Source organism: Coturnix japonica, chromosome 2 (genome assembly GCF_054131305.1).
Source record: "Coturnix japonica strain WE chromosome 2, WE-NBRP24, whole genome shotgun sequence".
NCBI lineage: Eukaryota > Metazoa > Chordata > Aves > Galliformes > Phasianidae > Coturnix > Coturnix japonica.
The window spans coordinates 121,753,890-121,780,210 of record NC_140664.1 but is presented as its reverse complement, the minus strand read 5'-3'; the positions used below and the strand labels follow the sequence as shown (position 1 = coordinate 121,780,210).

General features: G+C 38.0%; 2 protein-coding genes across 5 annotated transcripts in view; both read right to left on the bottom strand.

Moving 5' to 3' along the window:
- Positions 1-22,381, bottom strand: part of LOC107309035 (macrophage mannose receptor 1-like) — a 31,961-nt gene extending 9,580 nt beyond the window's left edge. Inside the window, exons 1-21 of the mRNA XM_015853448.3 lie at positions 22,167-22,381; positions 19,764-19,925; positions 18,987-19,100; positions 17,855-18,001; positions 16,805-16,987; positions 15,721-15,875; positions 14,422-14,532; positions 13,204-13,319; positions 12,247-12,395; positions 11,202-11,401; positions 9,830-9,957; positions 8,830-8,917; positions 8,087-8,231; positions 6,865-6,900; positions 6,596-6,765; positions 5,882-5,964; positions 4,925-5,025; positions 4,264-4,403; positions 3,172-3,286; positions 1,899-2,053; positions 1,094-1,196 (exon numbers count right to left, since the gene is read on the bottom strand). Of these exons, the coding sequence (XP_015708934.2) occupies positions 1,094-1,196; positions 1,899-2,053; positions 3,172-3,286; positions 4,264-4,403; positions 4,925-5,025; positions 5,882-5,964; positions 6,596-6,765; positions 6,865-6,900; positions 8,087-8,231; positions 8,830-8,917; positions 9,830-9,957; positions 11,202-11,401; positions 12,247-12,395; positions 13,204-13,319; positions 14,422-14,532; positions 15,721-15,875; positions 16,805-16,987; positions 17,855-18,001; positions 18,987-19,100; positions 19,764-19,925; positions 22,167-22,233 (2,668 nt within the window). The 5' untranslated portion in view covers positions 22,234-22,381. The remainder of the gene's footprint in view (positions 1-1,093; positions 1,197-1,898; positions 2,054-3,171; positions 3,287-4,263; positions 4,404-4,924; positions 5,026-5,881; positions 5,965-6,595; positions 6,766-6,864; positions 6,901-8,086; positions 8,232-8,829; positions 8,918-9,829; positions 9,958-11,201; positions 11,402-12,246; positions 12,396-13,203; positions 13,320-14,421; positions 14,533-15,720; positions 15,876-16,804; positions 16,988-17,854; positions 18,002-18,986; positions 19,101-19,763; positions 19,926-22,166) is intronic.
- A 3,032-nt stretch (positions 22,382-25,413) lies between these two features.
- The window catches only part of LOC107309034 (macrophage mannose receptor 1-like), a 28,038-nt gene continuing 27,130 nt past the window's right edge, over positions 25,414-26,321 (bottom strand). For all 4 annotated transcript variants that reach the window (XR_014943083.1, XR_014943084.1, XM_015853445.3 and 1 more), the window contains one exon: positions 25,414-25,945. Coding sequence is in view for 2 of the 4 variants with exons in the window: in XM_015853445.3 (XP_015708931.2) it covers positions 25,800-25,945 (146 nt within the window). In the remaining 2 variants the exon portion in view is untranslated. The remainder of the gene's footprint in view (positions 25,946-26,321) is intronic.

Genomic DNA, 26,321 nt, shown 5'->3' with positions numbered 1-26,321 from the left:
TACACCCTTTGAGTTTCAAAAAGATTAGAATTATTAGAATTTCATTCTAAGAACAGTTTGTTACTCCCTTTCTTCTTTCACTGTGGGATACAGTGAAAAAAAGAAATTGTAGTTGCACCTTAAACAGTACATGTGGAAGTAGAAGAGATGATGCAGAGGACAGTAAAAGGGCATTTGTGTTCATACAGTGCTGACAACGCCCTAAATTGTTCTCACTAGGGATGCCCTTGTGCAACTTTCTTCCACTGCATGGGGTACAGCCTTGTAGCATCTGGCCCAGCTGTGGCTTCCCCTTGTATTTTTAGCTGCAGAACTTGGCTCACTACTCAGTAGTTCCTGTATCTCTTCCTGCAGAATCTGCAGTGTAGCTGTTCTTTGAATATGTCTCCCACCCTGAGGATATATGATGACAATTAAAACTTTTGTCCTTCTGATCCTTAGTCTTGTGATATAAAATCATTGCAAGAGATTGGTGAGCACAATAGCCAGTCTAACTGACTTTAATTAACCCCTCCAAGGGAGTATGTAAAGGGTTTTGATGAGAGGAAGGGTTGATGAAGGCTGAGCACTTCTGCTTATGAATTAAACAGTCAACTGAGATACCTATGGTGGATGTTACTGACACATTTGTCTCCATGCATTGTATTTGCCTTTGCAAAAATAACCTTATTCAGATATCCATATCTGAGCCTGTTAATTAGGTCTCAGAAAGCTAGACTCCTTTTGTGAACAGAGAGAAACAGGATTTTGAAGGCACAGATCCTCTAACTTGTGTTGGGAACTTCCCTCAGGATCAGATGGATCCTACCTCCCAAGAGTCCACTACATGCAGACAACCGGCCTGTATGTGAATCTGTGGTCTGCAAAGTGGGTGCATTCAGCTCCCTTGAAAGCTCTAAGGGGAGGGGCTATAAAACATAAACATTTCTGTAATCGTTATTCCAGAGCAGGCTTCATATCTGGAAAGGAAAGGAATCTTGCTGACTTCACCTCAGTTTCTGTAGAAACAAGCTGGCAACTGTAGCAGGAGACTTGTGTGCTTATATTGTTCAGTACCAGTCTTCCAACAAAGAGTATGAAAAATAGAACTTACTGCTGTCCATGTGGCAAATATAGCTTTTGTTATGATGGCAGTCTGTGTTTTCCCACTTCCCTGCTTCATCTACAGATCTCATTGTCATTGCAATACAGTCAACCTAGGGGAAAAAATACAAAAGTTATAGCTGATAAAGTAAAAAAAAAATAATAATAATAAATAAAAAAAAAATCTAGCAAATAAAAAGTTCTAAGGAGGCCATGTTCATAAGTTTTTTGTTTGTTTGTTTTGTTTTTTTCTTTTTGTTTGTTTTGTTTTTTTCTTTTTGTTTAACATATCACTTGGAAAAGAAATGTATCTTAGTTTACATCTTAAGTAAGAATACTTTCCTTGGCGGATTACTATAAGAACTGTTGTCAGTTTTTCAAATCTTTTGAGTGCAGAAAAGATATTTTTATTATAGTTTATGTTAATCCATACTTAATTTACTGAATTTTTAATTTGGCTTCACATTGTACAAGGAGAATAATAAGGTGAAATAAGAAACAACAACACTGATTATTTTCAGTAAAATCTAATAGGTTTAGCAATACTAGCTGTAATATAGTACAGAAATCCTTTACTGCACATATAAACTTCTGCAAAGGAATGAAGATAACTACAGACACTTAACAGGACTATTAATCTCTGGGTAAAGCTTTAAAATCTTGATCACCATCATAATCTTAAGTTTTCTGCTTTAAGCAGAAGATACGGCATCCTGGCTTAGATAGAACTCAGATTGGTTCAATTAAATTTGAGGATACTATTTAAGTTATGCATGTATTGATTTTATTTTCTGTTTACCTGTATTGTCTCATACCTTTGTGCCAATTCTATTGTATTTATGCAAAGGGAATCCTCTTGCCCAACATGCATAATCATAAGGGCTCCCATCTGTCCAAATGTATGAACGCTCATCATTTAATCCTATCCAAGTCTCATCAGTGACATCCTTTAGATGGAAAGTGAGGAATGCTGAAAGAAAATAAATTTTATAATGAGTATTTTAACTGGAGTAGTTTCATTATATTAAAAAATATAAAAGAAACAGTTTTTACAATAAAAACATTACTCATAGAGCTCTAGAAAATATTATAGAAATTTGGGTTAGAAGAGAGTTAGGAAGAATTAATTGGTGTTCCTAAAGGTAGCATCAACTGTAAGTGTCATTTCTGAGGGAAATTTTGTACACTGTCAAACTTGAATTTCTGAGGGCAGTTCAAATGCTTTACAATGGCCAAAATCCCAGTTAGTGGAAGCAAAGAATGAGTTTTTCAGAAAAGAAGCACTGGGAAAGGTCTGAGGGTTTCAGGAGGGTGATGGATGAGGAGGGAGCAGACGTTTTGGATGTCTATGGACAATATGTTTCTTCCATATTCATGTTCAGTTTGCAATTCAGCTCCAGATCTTCTATTATGGTTACTGCCATCTTGTTGTCATGCAAAGATTGTTGGTATGTTGCTACAGATCTTCGCACCTAACCTCATCCAATTACTTCCTTCTCCACTCCCTCCCCAGCAAAAGAAGAAAAAAAAAAAAAAAAAGATTTGTCAAGAATGTTTCAGATTCTAACCCTGACTTCCTCTGTGCCACTATATCACCCGGTAAGATAGGTGACATAGGTATTGCTTGTTGAAATGGTTAAAAAGAGATACTGAATATTACAGCAGTCAGAAGAGCATTTTGGAATACCATTTTCTGTCCTTACCCCGGAGAGTACTGGTGACCAATGCATAGTTTTCTGAAGATACTTTTGACCTTGTAAAAGGGGAACTATGAGAAAGGTGGTGGTGGGTTTATCTTGCAATAGGATCACAAATATTCATCTTTACAGTCATTACATGATTATTCCACAATTTCCCCATGACTGGCAATGTCATCAGTACATACCAGTACATACAGGACCTGAATGCTTTGATCCAGTCTGAAAAGTCTGAAATAGTTTTATGTAATTTCAGAGTGCTCACATACTTAATAATCACAAGAAAGAATTTACTTGGCCACAGCAGCCACAGCTACAGTCTTAACTAACAATTATGGCCCCTTCAAATGTACTGGCTTTGTAGCTAACACCAAAGGTTGAGAAATCATACCTTGTACTTGAGCACTGTGTATAGAGGCCAAATTTCCCCCAAGTTCTACACAAGCTCTTCTCGCAGAGTACCAAGTTAGTCTCTCTTCTTCCCTGGATCCAATTATTTTATAACACTGTAGGGAGAGTAAATAATTAGGCAAAATTTCAGGTGTCAAAGAGAATCATGTATGATTTGATTCATCAGTCCCTGCATACAACAAACAGCAATCTGGGGAGCTGTTGAAATGCCACACATGCAGCCAATGGGTAGACACAGCTAATCACAGCATTGTGTGTGCAGGGCTCTGACCTGTGGCTGTCCAAGGTTAAACTTGGGAAGAGACAGCAACTTCCACAAGTGGTAGAGAAATTAAGCAGATATCCAAGGGAGGGAATCACGTTCTTGAAAAGTATAATCTTTTCAGGGGCTGAAAATATTTCTAGATATCTCTCAAGTTCCCTCAGTTGCAAGCCACAGACAGTAGTAGTATTAGTTTTCCTATTGATTGTGAAATGGGATTGAATTGTGGTTTTTTTCTTTGTTTCTCAATGCTTTTTGTATTAGTAATTAGGTGAACTTTTGCTTGGCCCAGCAAAAAACAATACTATGTTGTTTTTTGTTTTGGTGGGTTTTTTTCCTTGTTTTTGTTTGTTTGTTTGTTTGTTGTTTTTTATTTACAATTAATTTAGAGTTGGTTTTGCTCAGCTTAATTGTGGTATCTGATTACATACAAAAACCATGACTTTTCATCTTCTGCAGCTCACTGTTATCTAGAAAGAGGGAACTGCAGTTACACATCAGGATATTGGAACAGTATTTCCATGCAATAAAGATGTCTAAAATAAAAAGAAAGTTATAGAAACTGAAGTCTAGTAATAGAAATAGTTATAGAAACTGAAGAAGTAACATCAGCTAACTGCATTTGAGCACTTAAAAGTTATAACTTAATAAATGCAAGTTCAGAGGAAACAGGAAATAGAAAAGCCAGAAAAGCTGACTCCACTGCTAGTTAGAATGTCATTTAAGGGAGTAGTGTATAAAATGAGAGCATTTATGCAGTTGTTTACATATAGCAAATCTTCTGAAAGCTGCTGCTATTTGTTACAGTACCTTATTTTGAAACAAAATCCACATTTCAGGACATCCTCCCAGAGGTGGGAGTACAGTAGGAACAAATCCTGAGTAAGTTGAATTGTGCCTTTCACAGATGAAGTTATTTTTCAAACCACAGTTTATACTGTTCCAAAAGCCTGTAAATAAAAGAAATGCAGTCACTCTGTCAAACACTCTTACCACCATTGCAGAGGGTAACCCAGTCAATATTCATAACTCACAAATGTAACCTTCCAGAGGCATATGAAACAGTTGCTATGTACACTAGCAGCACAAACATAGCCCTCCACCCTCTACAGTGTATTTGTCTTCTGTCAGCACTGGCATGCAATTCAGCCTCGATGTACTTGGTTAAGGACGACACTTTGCAACACTGGAGGCCCGGGTTCGAATCCCCCCTGTGGCGCAAGTGGTAGAAGTGCCGCTCTGCTACACAGGAGGCTCGAATCCCAGGGGTTGGACTCGATGATCTCTAAGATTCCTTCCAACTCGCACAAAACTGTGATACTGTGATACTTGTTAGGAAAAACAGTACCCATTATTCAGCAACCAATTATGGGGAACCTTAGGTTTAAACATGCAGAAAAACATTTAGCTTTTGATGCCATTAGCCCATTAAGATGTATGACCAAATGCTTCTTGTTGCTATTTTACTCACCAAAATCTTTTGTGATTACCACACAGTTTTTATCATTATGTGAATAATTGGGTTCACCTGGAGCCCAGGCAACATAGTTCACTGGGGTTTTACCCAGCCAGCTGGAAAAAAAAAAAAAAAAAAAAAAAACAAACAGGGTTGCCAGACAGACACCTCCAGCAGACATTTTGAGTTATGAGGTCTGTTTAGCAGAAGGGCTGAGCAAGATATGGATAGTGACCAGGGAACAAAAACTCAACATAAAAAGAGAGGACAGACCCACAGCATGAGTGCTGCCTCTCACATGTTCAGTACCGTCACACTAAAGTCTCATCAGTGTCCTATTTGGCCAAAGCCTAGATGCATAATGTTGGACTCAACAGCTTCTTACAGTCTGGATGAGGCCGTAACACCAGAGAATGGACTTGCCTTTCATTTTAGAAAGGTATCCTCATGAAAGTCTTCTAAAGATTTCTAAAACAGGTTTCCTACCAGGAATTTCAGAGCTCTATGAGATGCAGAAGCTTCAGGCTCACATGACTTGAGCCAGTGGGATTTCTCTGGTTACATACTTCTGTATGAACCTCCTGAGCTTACTACATAACTATTAGAGATCTGAATTAATCCCATCATGAGCTGGATGTCAAAAACACCTCAAACCTTGCTCATTGCCTGTGAAGTAGTGCTTGGATTCAGATCTCTCAGTGTAAGACATCAAGTGAAAGGGGTGTTACTCATGAAATTTTACAGTTTTGCTCTCCCGGATTCGAAAGAAACATGCTTAAGCATAGAAAACATAGAAACATAGAAACATTGCTTAAGCATAGAAAAAACAATATTTCTCATCACAGATTTCTGAAATCTACCCAGAGTTCTGTTACACAAGTGTTATTAACTGAAGGAAAGAACACACAAGTACCCCCATGCTTACCACTGTTTGCTGCTCATTAGCAGCTTTAGTGCTTTTCTTTTACCCACCTGAGTTTCTGATCAGAACTGACAAATAAGCCAATGAAATATGATTCCCTTTCGAGAAATATATCACTCAGTTTTCTGTTAATCTAAAACAAAAGTGATTGGCACAGTTAATAATTGGACTGTTCTCAGCTGTGTTTATGTTTTTTTTGTTTCACAGTCTCAGGCCTGGGCTGCAAGAAGGCAACAGATGCAGGATGTCTGAACTGTCCTTTGCTACACCTTGAACATTCACACGCCTTTTTTCTTTTCCTACTATAGACAGTACTGATTTCTCTATAGGGCCTGGAAAAATATACCATAATACAAATGTGTAATGTAGGACAGAAACTCAGGACTTTAGCTTGGATAAACAGCTAAAATCTTTTTTTTTTCTTTTTTTTTTTATCTGCTTTGCATCAGAGTTGAAAAGTCACTCATCAGCATTCTTGGCTGCTGACCTCAGCCCTTCCAGAAGGCTGCAGTCAGAGTCCCATTGCCCATGAACTGCCTGTCTGTGTGGATGGGGCTCAGGTCCTTGTTTTGTGCTGGATATTCCAAGACCAATGCAACAATCTTATCATCAGTTAAAAGAAAAAAAAATGTGAAATTCGTGATGGGTTCAAAAGTGCCCACAATCATTCTTCTGAATTAATGACTAGTACATAAATATAAATAAAAATAGTAACTAATATGTAAATATTAATATATTAGATAATTCGTAGGTTCAGTGCTTACATATTTCCATATAAATCGTCTTTCATTTTCATTCTCAATGACAACGAGATCTGCAAAGTTCCTCTGGCAAATTTTCCGTGCTTTTTCCATAGGGACACTTTCTGTGCTGAAATAGTACTGCTTGTCTTCGTATATAATCCAGCCATCAGAATTTTGTACAGCTTGATATTCTGGAGGGCAAAAAAACATATTTGACACCACATCTTGTCTGTACAAAGTTCAAAAACTATACAGTAAGACTTCTACTGAAAGAAGAAAAAAAAACCTACCATCTTTGTTGTTTGGTTCAGGTTTTAGCAGCGTACCTGTAAAATAAAACATCATTATGAGCAAGATTCCAAACACAAAAGAAACAAACAAAATCAAAAACAGATATATTTGATTTATGTAACATTACAAAGATCTCCAGGCGCACCAGGCTAGATAATGATGTTGTATGTTAAAAAAAATGAGGTAATTAACTTCTGACTATCTCCCCTCTCATGAGGATCTCATCTAATCCATATACATTGTAACAAGGTCTAATTATTTCCTTTTTTTTTTTTTTAATTATTCTCTTTATTTATTTATTTATTTACTACTGAGAGATCATCTAGGGTCAAGATAAACTGATCAGAATGCTTCTGCCACAGTTTATGAACTCCTCCTGAGCATCTCATGAAGCCTCTGTGCTCTGCGCAGCAATTTCAGTACATCTGTAAGGCTGCACAGGATGCGCTGCTGAGCAGCAGTATTCTGCCAGTATGTGGAAACATCTAGTCTACCCACAATGGAACAGGGACTCTTCCTATTCAGGTAAGTAATTTTTCAATGGTGGTGCGTTTCTCACTATTTGTTGGCAGAGGTCCATTAGATATACTCAGTGCTGTTTGCGCAGGTGCTTCTCCTTTCCCCTCCCTATCCTTCCTCTCACTAGCTCCCCATGTGCATCCATCTTCCTTTTTACTTCTGGGAGCTTTTAAAGTGGATATAGGAGTCCTTCAGGGCTACAGTAACTCTATTTTTTAATCAGCTTTTCAATATCCTACTTCCTATAGCAACTTAACTCTCTCTTTGGTTCCCTTTATCTGCCTCACAATAGGAACCAAAGCTTTTGTTTTATCTTTAGCCTAGGGAACTCAGTCTCCTGCATCTTCAGGTCTCCTGTATGAGCCTGTAGAAGATAGAAAGACAAGGAGGAGATAAAAGTAGATAAAATTTCCTTATCTTGCTAAGAAGATAAGTATCTTTGCCTTTCAAATTTATTCAACCCACAGGTAAAAGAGAGAAAGCCCGAGATAAAGTAAGTTCTTCAACTTTCAACATCTGAGTACAACTGAAATATCTCAATTTGTTCTTCTTGCTTTAAAGGTTACCTTCACCTGTCTAGTTTTACAATGAAAAATTCCCCCTATCTTTCTTCTTGTAAACGTACTGAAATCCATACTATTTGTTTTTGAACTTGTGCTTGTCAGTCCTTATCAGTCCAATTAAACGGTGAAGTAGTCATACCTTTTTTAGTTTCACAAATCCAATTAAGCAAATGTTCACAGTACAAGTCATTCCAGCGCATTTGAGGTGATCTAATAAACATAACACAATGTTCAATTCCTTCAGCATTATTAGGTTCGCCTTCATCCCAGTTCTTATAAGTTACCTGTGTGGGAAACACATCTCATTCACTACGAGCTTTGAACGAAGTGGAAGTAATTGAGTTTTTTTGTCACACAGTGTCAGGGTCTTATCAGCCCAAGCAGATCATTTATGCAATTGAAAGGAGCTCTGACAGCTCTGAGAGGGCTGGGGAGGTCCTACCGGTATGTTTACTGTTCATCACTTCTCAGAGGTGAAAAAATTACACTTTCTAGAAAGCATGGAGGAAAAATGGATGCATGGAGGGAGTGACATTTGTCTGACTCTGTAAGAGATGGTGAGCTGACTTCCCCAGGCTGTCACACAGCAGGGCCCAGGCAAAGGTGTGATGAAGATCTAAGGGCACGTGCAGTGGAAGATGGAATATAGCATGGTGCTAGTGATGAGCATGGAGATGAGTAATGTGCTTCCCTCAGAGTGCTGAGACAGTGCCATTGCTGAGACAATTGCTGCAGCTGTTCATCTGATTGGAGAAGTGCTGCCCTGCAACAGCTGGAGTTTAAAGAGATTGGAAAAAAGCACTAAAACTGTGAAAATCTTCACAGCTAGAGGGGAAAACAAAACAAAAACAAGAAAAAAAAATCCAGCAAATAATTACTCACAGGAGAACCATCAATCCAGGTAAATCCTTCATCAGGATTTAAGAAAAACAAACCAATCCAGAAACCCTGAGTTTGCAGTCCTTTTTCCCTGAAAGAAACAATAAAAAAAGAAGAGGAGCCATATAAATTCTGGAAAGAATAAAAACATGCAGCTTTGAGTCACATCTGAAGTGGGAGCTACTCCTTAGCCCACAGCCAGGCTCATCAACTGCACTCTTTGACATGGAGTTCCCAATGCTCACACTTTGACATGGAGATCCCAATGCTTTGTACTGGCATGGGACATGTTGGAGTTAATTTGGAGGAGAAGCAGTGGCACGGTACTAGCTCAGGTCCCATGCCTGTGGCTGAAGTACAGTTCCTACTTGTAGCAAGAGTTCATAGTAAAAGCTTTTGCTAAAAGTAAACCATGAATAGAGAGCTATCATACAATCTAATAAATGGAAAACAAAGTAATTTCTTTTCAGCTTCTCTGACTTCCTCCATGGCACCCACCTCCATTCTTGTGATGGCACTTGTGCGCAAAGCGGCATCTACCATGTTAAAATAAATAAATGAAAATTAATTCATTTGATTTGAGGAGTCTTCAATTTATAGGCTAATAATTTCTACATCACTCAAGGGTGTTATTGTGTTTGGGTTCTATTTGAATGTATGTATTAGAATATGAATCTCAGCCATTAAAAAAACCCACACAACTAGAGCTGAACATTTTAACATCTCCCTTTTGGAAGAGGGAGTTCACACATACAGAGCTGATCAGATCTGGAGAACAGCCTTAATGAGAAACTGCGATAAAAACTTCAGTTTCAAAACTACTTTGAAATATTCAAGTTGAAATATATATTTAAAATACAATTCAATGTGATATTGCCAAATGAAAGTTTTCTATTTTGTTTTAAAGTTTATCATTTTTATTTTTTTAATTACTCAGCTCCCAATATATCTTATTATTTAGCATAACATTAATATGAAAAAGAATGATTGTGCAAGTACTCACAATGCTAACTGCCATATTAAAGTTTGATCTTCTTTTGAATTGATTGTGACCAGATTTCCTCCTATTTCTCTACAGAATTCTTCAGCTTCGAACCAATTCTTCTTTAAGTTTTTATCCCTCACAAAGAACTATTGAGAAAAAAATTGTGATAAGTTACTAAATATAGTATACAAAGTTTGATGTAATAATATGATTGCCAATGTAATTGAGATCAGTATTATTCCAGCAACCCTTTGTAACTAAGACAACATATGTCAAGACCTGTAATATTAGACATTAGTAGTGTAGACTGTAACTACCTTTTCACTTCTCTTTTAAAATAGTAAGGAAAGATTAGCCTAGGTTTCAGAGAAGAACAAAATGTGTCACAGTGGTTTATAGCTTAATTAGAGCTTTGAACAGTGAAGGGCTCAAAGAAAAATAACATTGACTAGTCTTACCATTTTGCAGTAGAAAGCAGGAGATTATTGAGAAATGGGAGGCAGGTAAATCAATATGTTGAAACAGGAAAGATAATATGGATGGAGACAGACATTTTGAAAGGTGTTGATGCAGGCTGAGGAAGAGGTTTTATACAGCTCTGCAAGCTCTGCAACCTAATATGAAGTACACATCTTGAAAAATGATGCTTGACATTTTGGGGCAAGGATAAGCAGCAAGCAGATACATGGGAAAAAAAAATCAAAAATGAGAGTAGCAACAATTAACTGGTGTGACATAAAATTTGATGCCCTTGTAAACAGAAGTCTAAAATCATGAGACCTTCCAGCAGGCAGAATCTCTGGAGAAAAAAGGGAAGGATACTTACATAAAGACTTGAAAGAACAATGTTCCATATTATTGACATTTTCTTCACTTATTTTGCTTTCTCTTTACCTTTTCTTTTCAGAAAGGAGACACTTTTAACTTGAACCAGAGAACACACAAAGCTTTTAGTTGCTGAAGTGTCACCAGTGGCAATCTAAATCTGGGTCTAAAAGTATCACTAAAAATATCAAATGTTCAGTGAAAGAAGGCTGACAAGGGACCAGACGCCCACCATCATCTCCCTTAGGAGACATTTTTTTATTCAAGTGACACAGCCAGCTCTTGAGATTTAGTACTACGCTTGTCTGAAGTCCCAAATTCTTGGAAGTAGATAAACGTGGTGAGGTTCTCACCTCTCATTTCAGTAAAATGAAGCTCATTTTTAGCTTCCCATTTTCATTGCTGTAAGCTCTAGCATTGTTGTGTTTTGTTATATTCGATGTACATGTCTCACGTGGGTTTTTTTGCACTTCAATTTCCTAGAGGAGATAATTCTCCAAAAATGCCCAGCACTTGGGTCCCTTCATGGCAGGCACTCAGGCTGGCAGGGCAGCCATGCACTGACCTTGAAGCAGGAGTCTGCCTGTGGGGCTCCATCCCAGCCCTGGGCACAGGTGGCTGCAGAGACCTGGGCAGGAAGAGCCAGTGGAGGCACTTCCACTGCCAACTGCTTGCAAAGGAAATTTGCTGTCTCCTGGCAGCTAATGACATCCCATAATCCAGCACCAGCTCCAGTTCCCATGGCGACACAGCCTTGCTCTTTTCCTTTGGGATATATAAAAGAAATGAACAAAATCAAAGTCTAATTGCTCTCTAGGAAATTAGATCTTTGTATTCATACAAAATTATGATATAAAGCTCCATATTACACAGATTTAGAGCCACTGTGGTTATGAAATTATTCTGAATATCTCTGGCCACAGCATAAATAGGGGTCAATGAACCTCAGAGACACACTTTTCCTAAAACTGGAGATTGCAGATCTAGGATACAAGCATTCCATATCTTCCCTCCCCAGGGAAATCACAGGGTACATAGCACTTGATTTTATTATCATTTGTAACAGATGGCCTGTCAACTCCTTCGCAGTTCTCAGAATCCAGGTAATTCAATTTCAGGAAGGGTGATATCAAGTACAACAAGTTTGTTTCAACACATAACTTGCAACTGTGAAGACAAGAGCCTCCAGTCACCTTTTGCTGAAATGCAGAACAGCTGAACATCTGCACTCTGTTTCTCACATGTGGGTCCCATATCCTGACCATTATCATTTTCCTCAAAGTGATGAGCTGCTGTTAACAGGTGTTAAAAATATTTTTTTAAAAATAAATAAATAAAGTGAAACTATGGAACTTGTAAAATCCTATACAGTATGGTATTCAGTGTAGCCCATAAAAATATGTTTCTATATGATGTAACTGAGTTACAGAGCAGCTGACACTCTGCTGTGGATGTTCTTTACACTAGAGCCAAACGCAAGGTTTGTTGATGTTCGTAACCTACAGGTGTAAATTCAAAAGTACCTTCTCTTATTTCCAGTACTAGGGGATAGAAATCTGCTTGAATTTCAGCCACACTGATTACAATGGTTGAACTGATTTAGAACTTACCTGGCATTCCTGAATTCCAGAGTGTGAAGGAAGGAGTTTCACCACTGGTCCACCTGAACATCCCTTGTTCTTCTGTGTCAGAGAGGCCAAGCCAGAAATACTTTTCAGACCTCAGCCCAGTCAGACTAATGAGGAAGGCTTGCTCATTCCTGGGGTGGAAAACAGTGTTCAAACACAGCACATTGCCTTCCACTGCTGATCCAATTGGTACAAATAAATCTACCATTCTAGTATGACCCCAAGGGAACAAGTCCTCAGACAAGTTCAAGCAAAATCTCAGCAAGCTTTAGTGTGGTTGAAAGAACTTAGTGAGGGACAACTTTCTCCTTTCAGCTGAAGGCATCCTCTCCTTTCTACCTGGTTCTGTGAAATGTCAAAAATCACAAAATCTCCACCGCAATCGTCACAATTTGTGATGCTTGAAATCTACCAGCAGATGAGGACTAAGCTGCGGCCAAATTTGCTACACACTGCCTATGAAAGCAATTGTGTTCCTCAGAGGCCATGAAGTGCAAAGCCCATTCAAGATGGAGGTAGGTGCCAAAACACATAATACATTCTGGTTACGGTAGAAATGTACTGGGAGAATTCATATATTTGTTCAGAACTTGGTGTAGAAGATTCTTATGAATTTTTTTTCTCTTATTTTCTGCATTTAAGAGATAACACTACTCAGTAAATAAAGGAAAACAGTAGTAACCAATTTCCAAAAGAAAATAAAATAGAGGCCTCATAGATTAGAAACTTAAAACTAAGAGAAAGCAAAACTCAAGGACCTCCAAAATTTGAAAAAATTCTAATTAAATAGAAATTCTTAAACATTAAGTCTTTTTTCTTTCTTATGAACAGCTTAGGTATTACTAAGTGCTTTCCAAAGCTTTCAAGGAAAGGGACAAATTTTGAAGGTTTCTGAAGTAGAAGTACTGTTTTCGAAGTAGAAGAATGATAATTTCCTACCTGGTTTCCACTGTAGCTAGATAAGCATTGCTCTGTTCGCATGTCTTATTTGCATCTGAGAATGTGACAAGCGCAGTACCCACTAAATAACAGTGAAAACCATATCTTTTCCAACCCTGCAAAGAAGAAAAGGATGACCTTAACATGAACTTTAAAGATATCTCAATATAGAAATTATCTCTACCCTTTTATATGTCAATAACTGATATTTAATTTGTTGCTGCAGGGATTGGAAACAAGATGAGATTAGGCAAATTAGTTAATAAACAAAAGCTATGATTTTTTGTTGTTTCATTTTCTCCTACAAAAGGCCTTTCTTCTCATAGGATGACATTAAACTCTTCATTTCTTTTATGTGTACGTGAATTTTCACAAAAAATAGTGACTATGCTATCACGTTCCAGTTCTGCATAAGGCTGTGTTTGTGCAAACATCACCATAATAAGGCAGTTATTCAATCAGGGGGAGCTGTGGCCACACATTCCCTAGCTGCAGGATCTGACATGATTAAATGCAAAAGTATTCCAGCTCTGAAATTAACGTTTGTATAAGCACAGCTCCTCAAAGCTGTGCCTGCCACCCTTGGAAGGATGGCAAGTAGACTGTGAGCCAAGAGGAACATAACCACTGCTTGTCTGGGGTGTGGGTGGAAATGAGGAAACTCACCTCTGCTTCTTTCTGTTGTTAGAGAGACTGATGCTGACTAGAGTAGATTTAATGATTGTCTAAAAAGGTGAAATTTGGAAAAAATAACCCACTGATATCACTAAAAGACCGACTAAGTGATCAGTCAGAAGTAATATGGTATTGAAAACCTGGTCTTCTTATGTTGGAAATCATTTTGTTTCTTTCAGAGTTCTTGCAATACAATAAAGACTATGCTGTGAAAACTTTAAGTTGCAGATCTGAGAGACAGAACAAAGTGGCTTGAGGCAATTTTGCATGTTTGGTGTAAAATATATATCTGATTTTGTTAAAAGGTGGAACATCTGGGAGTGAGGGGGAAGGAAGTATTCATTTACAGGTAAGTGATTGTTTGCATCCTTGAGTAATTTCAGTGCAAGAAATGACGTGTATGCATATCTTAATAGTTTGTTTGTGGGAAAAGACTAGGTTTTCTCAAAGAAACAAACACCAAGTCTCTAGAAGTATGAAGAGCAAGTAAAATAATTGATGTTCATTTTCCCCAACATAAATCACTTATGATACAGCATTTACTTCCTGGCAGCCTGGGTCCTTGATCTTTTCCTCAGGAGACTGTGATGATGGCTTCTTTTTACAGATGTAACCAAGTTGCTTATCACAAATTTCAGTTGCCCAGTACCCATCCTAGAAAAACAGAGAGAATAAACAAATGGAAAAATAGGGGTATTTATAAGCATAAGAAAACAATTTTCCTTCTTCTACAAGATCCATTGAAGTATGTAACACAAAGAGACTACAGGATTGTTGGTGGAGATTTCTTAAAATGAAAAAAAAAAAAAAAAAAAAAAAGAGAGAGAGGCATTTGAGGAATGGTTTGAGGTTCATTTGATGCTGTTTTGAGATGAAAGAACAAAATGAAATAGATTTTGAAGTCTCAGCATTATTGGCTATTACAATGACCTATTTCATGAGAGAGTTAGTAAAACACATCTTATCCAGGCCTAATGGGTATGCATTTATAGTGGTAATATTTCATTATGCTTATGGCAAAGAGATCAGTGAAACAGAAGTAATGTACACCTAAATGTGTCACAGTACATCCAATTATTTCATCCATCAAGGAGAAGACTGAAAATAACTGGTTTCTATTAGAGAAGGAATTATATCAAAAAAATAAAAATGAAATAAGAGCTTTTTATCCATGAAATGTGCTTAAGGATTAATTCTATTAACGTCTAATACTGACAGACATAAATATTGTTCTACAACATATCATTTGTGCATTTTCAAATTTTTTTGTGTTTGTTTTGTGTTTTTTTTTCATGATACTTTGTATATGTGTATGCATATCTGTGTAAATGAATATAAAAACCCAAACAATCATGATGGCAAGAAAATAAAGTATATGGGGCGTTAGATTAGGTTATTTGGCAGGTATGTGTTGCTGCCCTTATTACATTACAGAGGAGAACTATGCGCTAGTGCCAGGTCTTCATGCCCCAATGAAATGATATAGATGAACTTAATGGTCTACCAGGCTGGAAAACAAGGTATGTCAACAGACTCTTTGATAACCATATAATGTATTACTAGTTCATCTTCCTTTCTCTCCAGACCTACAACTATTTTTCATTGTTTAACCAATGGAATAGAAATAAATTCTAATATAAAACTCATTATCTGGCTTTACACAAAGAAAGAAATTTCAAAAGGTAGCATTAGAATTGTGGTGCCTCTCCACTCATCTGGTTGATATCAAATTTGTTTCTAAGATAAGATATAAAAGACTCCTGAATAAATAGATGGTGCCACATGATTTCAGTCAGAGGCAGTTATTAGTTTGCACTTTTATAAAATGGCTGACAGTGTTACCTGCCCCTTCATAACAACACAGTCCTCTAGATCGTTTCTGTAGGTGGGTTGTCTGCGCTGCCATGTGGTGAATGTCACAGGGGTCCCATCACTCCACTCGAAGTAGAAATGATTCTTCAAGTCATTCAGGCCCAGCCATAGCTCTTCTGTTGGCTCTGAAGCATGGAAAGAGAAAGATTTGCTTATTGTCTGCTACGTAATATGGAAAAAAACTTTCAAATCCAGAACAAACAGGGGCAGATAGAAGTTGGGATGTGGTGCACAAGAGATGGCCTTCATTCTCTAATCAAAATGCTGGTTTCTGTTCAGATCTATAGTAAGGAATGATTTGATTAGTAGAGAAGAGGCTTCACATGCCACTGATAAATCCCTGAAATTAATAAACATATGGCTCCTTATGGCTGACAGAATTTTTTTGCAAACTGAGCACCTGTGACTTAGAACAACAAAATAACCCCAGCATGGATATAAAGCAGTGAGTGTCTCAGTGTGCTCCACTGATCAGGAGATGAGATGGAGTACAAGGTACAAAGACATTTGCCAATCCATTTCCTTAACTGGGAGTCCTTAGAGGGTATGTCAGGAGTGGTCACCAAGTCCAGCATGAGAGACAAGTGCCAGGACTGGTTGTGACAGTGCTAAGGAAAGTCAGAAATGAAAAAGCATTGTTTTCTTAGAAGGACATATAATGAGAGATTAACCTGAACAAGAGGTTTTACTCTCAGCTGGAAGTTAAATTTCTTTCAGATTTGAAACTCAATTCTGGAACTATAGAGACGTTAAAAAAAAAAAAAAAAGAAAGAAAGAAAAAGAAAAGCACAAAAACTGCAAGCATTAGAGATTTTTATGTGGGAATCCTGTTATCTAATTTTGTTGGGAATAAGACTTTTTCACATTTGAAAAAACTTTAAAATGTAGATTGTTTCTTAATAAATATATGCTTATGTTTATGCAGCAGCAACAACAGCTGGCAACACCATAAGTTCAGCTTGTGATATTTCAGAGAAAGCATTAATATTTAATGAAGCCCAGCTTTTGTATTGCAGATGTGCCAAACAAAATAGAGGCCCACTTATATACTCACTGTAACCAAGCTGTGACACAAGAAAGCTGTACTCAGCAATGCTGTGGACACTGGCCAAGTCTCCACCCTGCCCCTTACATGAAGTCAGAGCATCCTTCCATGTTTTGAATTCTCTTTGAATGCTGTAGCAGTGGCCTGCATATGGCCACCAATGTTCTGCACACTTAATATGTCTCATTTCCTCTGAAACAGAAGTACAAATTTTCAGAGCAATTTTATAAAGAGTAAAATAAGCATTCTTTGCAAGAAGTAGTACTATGTGAATAAACACAAAGTTGCAGGTAGAAATGCAAATATTGTCAAATAAGAAGCAAATGTCATTAAGGCACAGTTTGCTGAATGTAAAAAGTAGAAAGATAAGAAAGATTAGTCTTTCAGTGTCAAGTAAAGCACCAATAAAAACACCCACAGTGCAATTTTAGTTTTTACTCCAGACAAGAGAGACCAAGGCAGAGATCTGTCTCTTCTCTTACTGCTATAAAAGCAGCTTCTATAACATTCCCAGACAACAGCCTCTGGCAGATCCCTCCTGTATGGGGCATGTCCATAGCTACACTGATGTGTCTTTGAACTCTTATGTCTCGGTAGGCAACAGATGAAACACAGCCAGTGTGAATGCAGCTGCTTCTCCTGCTCTGCACATGTGAGCTCATTCAGTTGCACATTATTGTAGAGGATTTTTTATATTGACATATATCAATACAAAAATCAATCCTTGTAATTGTTCATTCAAAGCAAAGAAGAACCATAACTTCCTACTGTTTGTACACTAATGTGATTGCTATCACTGGTTACTGTGACAGAGAAGCTTCTATCAGTTTTGGTGAAATGAATAATAATGAATAATAGAATGATGGAACAAAATAACAATATTCTCCTACAGACGATAACTATATTACATCTTTGTCCTCTCATGTGTAAAAGCCTGTGTGTACACATATAGCTTTGCTTTTGGAAATCTTGGTTAAAAAATAATGTTACATTCCCTCATCTTTGGTAAACTGGGGATTGCATTCTCTGAAAATCAGAGAAAAATCTTTCTATACATACCTTTGGTTATATTATCAAATTTGGAACTGATTTTTCTTTTTTTACAGATGTAGCCAAATCTCTGGTTGCATGCTTCGTTTTCCCATTTAGCATTCTGTCTGGGATTCATTGTACCACAGATTTTCCCAGGAGCTGGGAATGGACTTCCTTTGAGAGAGAAAACAGATTCTCACAACAGATACATACAAAAAGATCAATGAATAGATTGCATAATCAGTAGAACTGTTGTCTTATTGTGATTTTTTCAGTGCTTGATATGAAGAAGCCCTCCCACAGGATAATGGCTGTTGTAATTTGCAGGGTGCTGCTTTTGCATTATATACATTGAGTGAGATAAAAGACTAGATTTTGTCACAGGATGTTATGGGGAACATTCTAGTTCTTTTCCTGATTCATTGGTGCTTGTAGTCAGAACAATCATTCTAGCATGTCTCAAGAATTTTGCTGTTCTTTTTTCTTATAAAACATGTTTTCTTTTTTTTCTGTTTTGTTGTAGAAGAGCCTCTTAAAGGAAAAGTGGTTACCTGTTACCAGACCAGCCAGTGCTGAAGAACCAGAAGGTGAACAAGGGGACAAGACTTATTGCTGAGTGGTAATCACTTCCTACACCCAGCCTGCTGCTCTCATTGCCCTGGCAACAGCACACCACACACCTCTGCCACCACTCTGGGCTTCTTTCCCTCCTCTCTGGGCTTTCCCACTGCCCATATTTGAGGTGCACCATGAACTCCCCAGTCTCTTTTCCTACACATCAATCCATGCAGTTCTGCATACAGTATTGAAAAATTATAGGCTCACTCTCTAAGTCTCTCCATAATATTTAGAATTTCTCCAGACAACATAGTGCCATTATTTTCTAAATATTTTGCTACTTTTTGAACATTTTATTTAAATTTATACTCTTGAAAAACACTGTGGTAACATTCTGATCTCAGATCTGCAAGTTTTAACATCACATCAAAAGAGACTCTCCATTCATAAATAAGCTCTTTGCTTATGAGAAAAAAACAAAAGGTCTTTGGCTATTGTAAATTAGTACAGGCTTTCCTGAAATAGAAGCAGCTGGGATAGTTTAATTAATTAATTAATATCAGAATCCATTCCAAGATTATAAAGTAAATGCTGTTCTTACCTGGAGCCCAGTTTAAATATCTGAAAGGACTGCCCCCAGCCCATTGCCATCCGCTGTTGAAATTCAAAGCATTCAATCCAATCCATAATGCAAAACTGAATTTTTTAATTAGCTCTAAATTAGAAAAGAAAGTCAGTGGTGCCTTCCTATTCTCATTATTAGCTAGCTCATGTAAAAGAAATAAAGTCAAAAGTAATTTACTTTTCTTGGTTTAAACCTGCCCACAAATACTGCTTTTCACATTAATGAAGTGAGCAGGTTTAAATATTAAGATGTGTGAATGAATAATTGTAAAGATAGAAGAGATCTCCTATTGCTATTAATAATGGCAAATCAGCATCTGATTTCACTATTTCAATAACACTTTATTCATCATATGTACCCATTTATAACCCCTATATTATTAACAATAGTCCTTGAAGCACAGAGAAAAGAGGTAAATTTGAGGACTAGACTTTAGTCCTGATTGGAAATGAGCATACCAGTAGGTAAGGCAAGCAGAGGGAATCCTCCAACTGAAGCAGGCCACAGACATAGCAGACCCTACCTGGAATACAGTACTGGAATGGGTCCACTTTCCTCCCTGTACTACTTCAGGAGCAGTCCCCAAAAAATACCAGCTAATGGAAGAGCTGTTCAGAGCACCTTCTTTGTGGCTCCTAGTGAACCACTCATCTTCACTGAGCCAAGAGACAAGGCAAACAACTGCATAGTCTAAAGCTCTAGAACAGCACAATTCCCCAGTAGATCTTATGGTCTTATTTTCTATTCTTTTACCTCCTACATATTCTTGCTCATGTATCTCCGTGATGCTTAATAGTTCTGCATTTTGATCCTGACAGCTTTTCCTTGCTTGATGCCATGTTAGAGCTGATTCTGAGTTTATTTGATAGAGTACACCAGTAGAAGCATCTTCTGTCCAAAATTTCTCTGTGTCATCTGAAGGAAGTGAAAGAGTGCTACAGTTAGGATGCTGGCATTGCATCAGCTAAAAGAAAATGTAGTACATAACAATGCACTATAAGAACGCACAGCATCAACCATATGTACAAGAGGTCATGGTCGTAAATTGCACCAGGGAAGATTCAGGTTGGATATTAGGAAAAAAATAATCTAAAAGAGCAATGAGGCAGTGGCACAGGCTGCCCAGAGGGGTGGTGGAGCATCCTTGGAAGAGTTCAAAAGACATGTAGATGTAGATGTGGCACTGAGGGATGTGGTTAGTAGGTATGGTGGGGATGGGTCGATGGTTGGACTAAATGATCCTAGTGGCCTTTTCCAACCTTAATGATTCTATGATCAAATCTAAAGCACCAGAAAGTTTGAAATTGGATCAATCACCCATTTAAAAATGTACTTCTATATATATTCACACATATATATACATACACATACATACATATATGCATATATGTATATGTATGTGTGTGTGTGTGTATGTATATATATATATATATATATATATATAACTTTCTTTTAAATTTGTTTTTAGAATGAAGTGAGATGATACCCCATATTACTCGGTACTTGTTTTTAATTCACAAAAGGGATAGTAATACTACATAAACCAAGCACAACTATATATTAAAAAAGTAATTTCTGGATAAACTCAGAAGAAAGCAAACCTGCAGTTGAACTACAGCCCTGGAAACTCTGGAGAAATAACTCCCACTTAGCTCATCAGCAAGAGAAGTAGCTTGTTCAAAGTTGCTGAACCTGGCCTCTGGTACCACCAAGAAGCTATAAAAATAGTCTGTGTAACACCAGTGCACATATCAGCTGCAGTCTTTGTTTGCAGAACAACTCATAAAGCCTTGTGAAACTGCAATGCTGTTGGGAAAGCAGTTGGCAAGGAAAACACAACAGTGTGGACACCTGTCCAGAAGTGGGGGAATCCCAAGTGTACATTTGCTACAAAGATGGGAGATGAAGATAATTGTAGCAGCAGCATGTTATGGAGGCTGGTAGGAAGAAACAAGAGCAAGATAGAAAAATGGAGGTTAAAGGAAAACAAGAAGCAACAGTGTGTAGCAGTGTAAATGAGAACTGACCTAAAGGAGGTATAAAAAGTATTGATAATTTTGGAAACAGTCCAGAATCAGTCTGGTCATGCCATGCACTTAAGTCGCACAGAAAAGACATGTAGGAAGGAGCCTTTTTCAGTTCTCTGGTCCTTGAGGAAAAGCAGCCACCTGCATCAGGTTGACAGGACTTGGCTGGGCTGAGCCAGGCTCCAGAGATTATTTTTCCTTTCCCTCTGGGACTAATGTTCAGACAGATTATATTCACTTGTTTATTTGTACATTGACAAGGATGTGCACATTGTAGCTGATAACAAACCTCACTGATGGATCAATAGATTGTTTTCTGAGAACATTAAATGAGGACTTAATAGAGCTATTTACCAATCCATTTTCCTATCTAAATTGAGAGGTCATACTATCTTTTCAATTTTATAACTATTATATATACTTTTTGCACCTAGAAATTATAAATAAAATGGTGTATTAGCATGGTTTGAGCTATGAAACATATGAAACATGTTGTGTTCAGAGTCTGGTATGTAAACCTTGTAGGAAAATCTGATTTTGCCCTGTAATGATAAGCTGTGGTTCCTGAAGGCACAAAAGCCCTGAGATCTCACACATGAAGGAGCTTACTGCAGTGTAGTACTCTGTGCAGCTCAGTAGATTCACTTCATTATTCCATCTTTTTTTAAAAAAACAAACATAAAATCCATACAAAATGAAATAAAGCAAAACAAAACAAAAAGGCTGACCAAAAGGAATACAGGTCAGGTAGTGACAGTCATCACTACAGCTAACAGGAATGTATGGCTCTAAAACTCTATAACTGTTCATTGCACTTTGGAGATAATGGGGAGAGTAAGTAGAGAGAACTCTTTGCTACCCCACCTTCCATTGCCCTCCCTTACAGTACCGTCTAACTTGCACATTCACAGAAAGAAACACCAGTTTATCCTGCTCTTAATTCCTTCTTTTCCCTCAACTTCTGCACAACTCTCCTCTTTCATTCTGTAAACTGGGAGCTATAGGAATAACATGTTCTTTATATCACATATCAAGTCTGATAATATAATACAAACAGTCTGTCCATTAAAACTGCTCAAGGAAAAATATTTTCATACCTAATTTAATACAAAATCAGCAGGAAACTTACCCAGAGACTGCAATTGAAATGTACCACTCACAAGGCAAAGGAAAACCAAGAAACTGGAAAGAGTCATTGCAAATTATATTTTCCTTTCATTCCTCTACCAAAAGTATTGTATAAAAGCCTTCTGAGTGAGGATAGTGACAGATTCTTCTCTCTGTCATAGTGCTGATGTTATCTGAATAAGACATATCCTGTCATGTGACAGTTGGAATAGCTAGAACACATGCAGGAAACATCAGTCTCTTTGACAAAGCAAGTTCCTTCCAAAATTAGCATCAGTTAAATTCAAAGTTGTGACCAAAAATACCTGAAAAATGCGATAAGTAGGGTCTATATGCCGAAGTAGAACACCATAGGAGGAATAATTATCTTTGCTTTAAGTTAAACTAGGAGTTCAATAAACTGTTTAATAACTATGCAGTAGAGATTCAAAGTGAGCTTAGGGTCAGCAATGCACACAAGAGCAAAGCTGTCAGGCATCACAGCAAAAAAAAGGAAATTGACGTCACTGGATAAAACCACATGTGCATCTGAAACCCACAAAATGAAAAATGTGAGAGAGGGGAAGTACCTAGAGAGCACAATTTCTACCTGGTCCCCTCTTCTCCCACACTCTGGCCCAAGTGGGCCTCAGGTTGCCTCCAGTAAAAGGAGGCTTGTGGGGTTTCAGCTCCCCAGGGCTGAAGGGTGATGGGGGAAGATCAGCACAGACACAGAGGCAGGCTAAAAGTTAACTGAGGAATTGATGCTGGTTACTATCATTTTGGGATCAGTGTTCTGCATAGTACATTTTACTTGTGCCAGCGGCTAGACTCACCACTGTGTTAAACGGTTGGTTTTATTTATGATAAAAAAACTTTGATCTCACTGTCTAGAAAATAATAAAGAGAAATGAACTTCATTCATGCCAAGAGCATCCTGGCTTGCATTAGAAATAACATGGCCAGAAGGAGCAGGGAGGTAATCATCCTCCTGTACTCAGCACTGGTGAGGCCACACCTCAGGTACTGTGTTTGGTTTTGGGCTCCTCACTACAAGAAAGACACCAAGACCCTTGAATATGACCAGAGAAGGGCAACAAAATTGGTGAGAGGTCTGGAGCACAAGTCTTATGAGGAGTGACTAAGGGAGCTGGGATTGTTTGGTCTGGAGAAGAGGAGGCTCAGGGGAGACCTCATTACACTCTACAGCTTCCTGAAGGGAGGCTGTGATGAGATGGGGTTTGGCCTCTTCTCCCAGGCAACAAACAAGTCCTGATGAAATGGCCACAAGTTGTACCATAGGAGGTTTTGATTAGGCATAAGATAAAACTTTTTCTCTCAGAGAGTGGTCAGGCACTGGAATGGCTGCTCAGGGAGGTGGTGGAGTCACCGTCCCTGGCAGTGTTCAGGAGGTGTCATACTGTGGGGGTAGATTTAACTGTGAGCAAGTCAATAAAGAGCTTATCAGACTCTTTGGTAGACCTTATCACTGTGAAACCCTGGAAGACCAGACTGTGAGACAAGAGCAAGCAGTTTGCTTCTAAGGCTGGACAGGAGGCTCCATTGATATGCATTGTTAATCCTGTTATTCTTAAGGAACCTTTCATCCTTTATCAATGTTGTTTGGGAGAAGCTGGGACGAATTAACTGATTAGAAGAACTGTTTGAGGAACAGGAATGTCTTGCTTGTAAGTGAATGGTATATAACATGTATGTGAAACACAATAAAGAGAGACTACCCTGATGCTACAAGAAACTAAGAGAGCTCTCTAACTCGACTGAGCACCAACATCATACAGTTTCCTGCTGCATTTCTCAACTTTCAGTTCCTTTTACTTGCATTTAAATAAGTTGGCGCTTGTTTAAGGTGAATACAAAGAAGAGAGAAGCCTCTTAATAAAAGAAGTCACTGCTCAGATGCGAGCACTTCTGGTGCCTTTGAGGGACAGTTCCAGGCAATAGCTTGGCTTCGGTTTTCTGCTGCATGCAGGTTTACTAGCAAGCAGTAATAATGACTGTCCTGGTGTTCTTTGCCTGCTGAAGCAGTACTTTAAGCGTTACCATTTTTTAAAATAGCAGTTTTTTTAATATTGTGATGCTTCCAAGAGACAGACTTTAGCAACCAGTGCTTGCCACTATGAGTGGGGAAAAAGAATGGCTCTATCCTGTAAAATAAACTGGTCTTCAGAACAAAATATATTGCATTTGACAACCACATTAGTAGACTGAAAAAATAAATACAGCTGAGTTATATATATACATATATATACATTTATATATACATATGTATGTAAGTATAGGTATGAATAGTATTTTCCATGGAAGAAAATGAAAATGAGCAAGGTTTCCATAATGTGACAGAAAGCATAACAAGATGACAAAGCAGCAGTCTTAAACTGCAGCAAGTGAGACCTTGCTTAGATTTGACATCAGTAGGCAGAGAAATAAAAGAAAGAAGCTGGTTACCTTCAGAAGGCCAGTAAGGTCTTCAGGTAGGCAGAGATATCCTAATGAGATACTCTAACCTCCACTGCCAACTCTTAAATGAGGTTTGGGAAGGGGTGGATCCTGGCATTGCTTGCACCTGATCAACCCTGAATTGGCCTTGCCTTCCCACCAGATACTCAATCACTGGTTGAAATCATGACAGCATTTCCACTACAGTTTTATATCCCGAAGTTATATGAAACAAGTATATGCAGCTCCATTTTTTCAGATAAATGCGATATGCAGCTACAAGGAACAATAGTACAGGTGGACAGATTGTCATGGTGTTATCTAGATCAATCTATGTCCCTAACGGGGAGGGGCAGTAGGCCCATGGGCCCCCCGGCCCCTAACAAGTGGGAAGGGAAAAAGGGAAAGGGGTAGGGAAATGGGAGCTGGGCTCAAGGGAACAAACAGAGAAGCGGCAACGATCTAAGGAGGAAAACTTATTTTACTCATTACAATCTAATTGAAACTGAGGCTAATAAATCAGGTAAAATAAAAGAGAAAGAGAGAGAGGTTTCCGAAGACCGAGGGGCCTACTTTGAAACTGAAGGTGCCATGCCTTGGAAGCACACCCACACTCACTCCCAGGCAGTGAGAGAGAAAGCAAGCATCACTTCCATGACGCGTTTCCCTCTCCGAGTGTGAGGTCCTCTGGGATGTGTAGTTCTTCTTCTCTGTGCTCCACATGATGTTATGACGTGGAATACCAATAGCAAAAATTACAAAACCATGAGCAAAGTTTATGAGGCAAAAGGAGTTCACAATTGCAAAGAATCTGAGCAGTTGTAAATTTTTATTGTTTTTTCAATTATTTGCATAGCTACAGCAACACAGTTCTTAATAGCAATCACATTTTACTGAACATTTATTCTCGTAAGTTGCCATCATTTTTTCCAGTATGTTTCTTTTTTCTTGATGAGCTATTTACATTACCATCTTTGCTAGGGCTCTTGTAAAATATGCATGGTACAAAAGATACAAAAATACAAAAGAAACAAAAATATTGCAAAATGAGAAAAAGGACTTGATTTAAAATTGCTAGAGACATTTATCAGGTACATCCTTCAGTTTCAGCAAGAAGCTTCTTCCTTTGAATTAGCTTGTGCCACAGAACCCATTCTCACCAATTCCTTAGTGAACCAATACATCATTTAGAAGTCCTTTAATCTCTTGATAGTTGGTTTTGCCTTTTTCTCTTGTAGAAGTAGATCAACACACCTGCTCCAAGAAGACTGAGAATGGCCAAGAAAAAGAGAGGCCAAACAGAGGGATGAACAGGTGGATGAGTCTCTTCATTCCTTTGCTTGTCTGAAATGAATGCATATTACTATGAGAAATCTTAGTATTTCTTTTATTACACATAAAACACAAAACCCAAACTGTTCTCTCTCCTGAGTAGACTCAGTCTGTTCAGAGCAAATCTGAGCTCTGAAACATTGCTGATCAATAGCCAGATCCCGTTTGCTAAAGCTATTGAGGTTTCAGTGGATCTGAGTTAGTGATATACAAAGCTAGCTGTCAAAGCATGCATAAGAATTTAGTGAGTAATGTATCTATCTATGATTTGTTCACTATTGGACTTCTGAGCTCTATGACTAGTCACTTTCATTTCATGGCTTTCTTCTGCTTTGAATTATGTGATGAATAGAGCTGACTAGGAAATTAAATTAAAGACAATATTCTG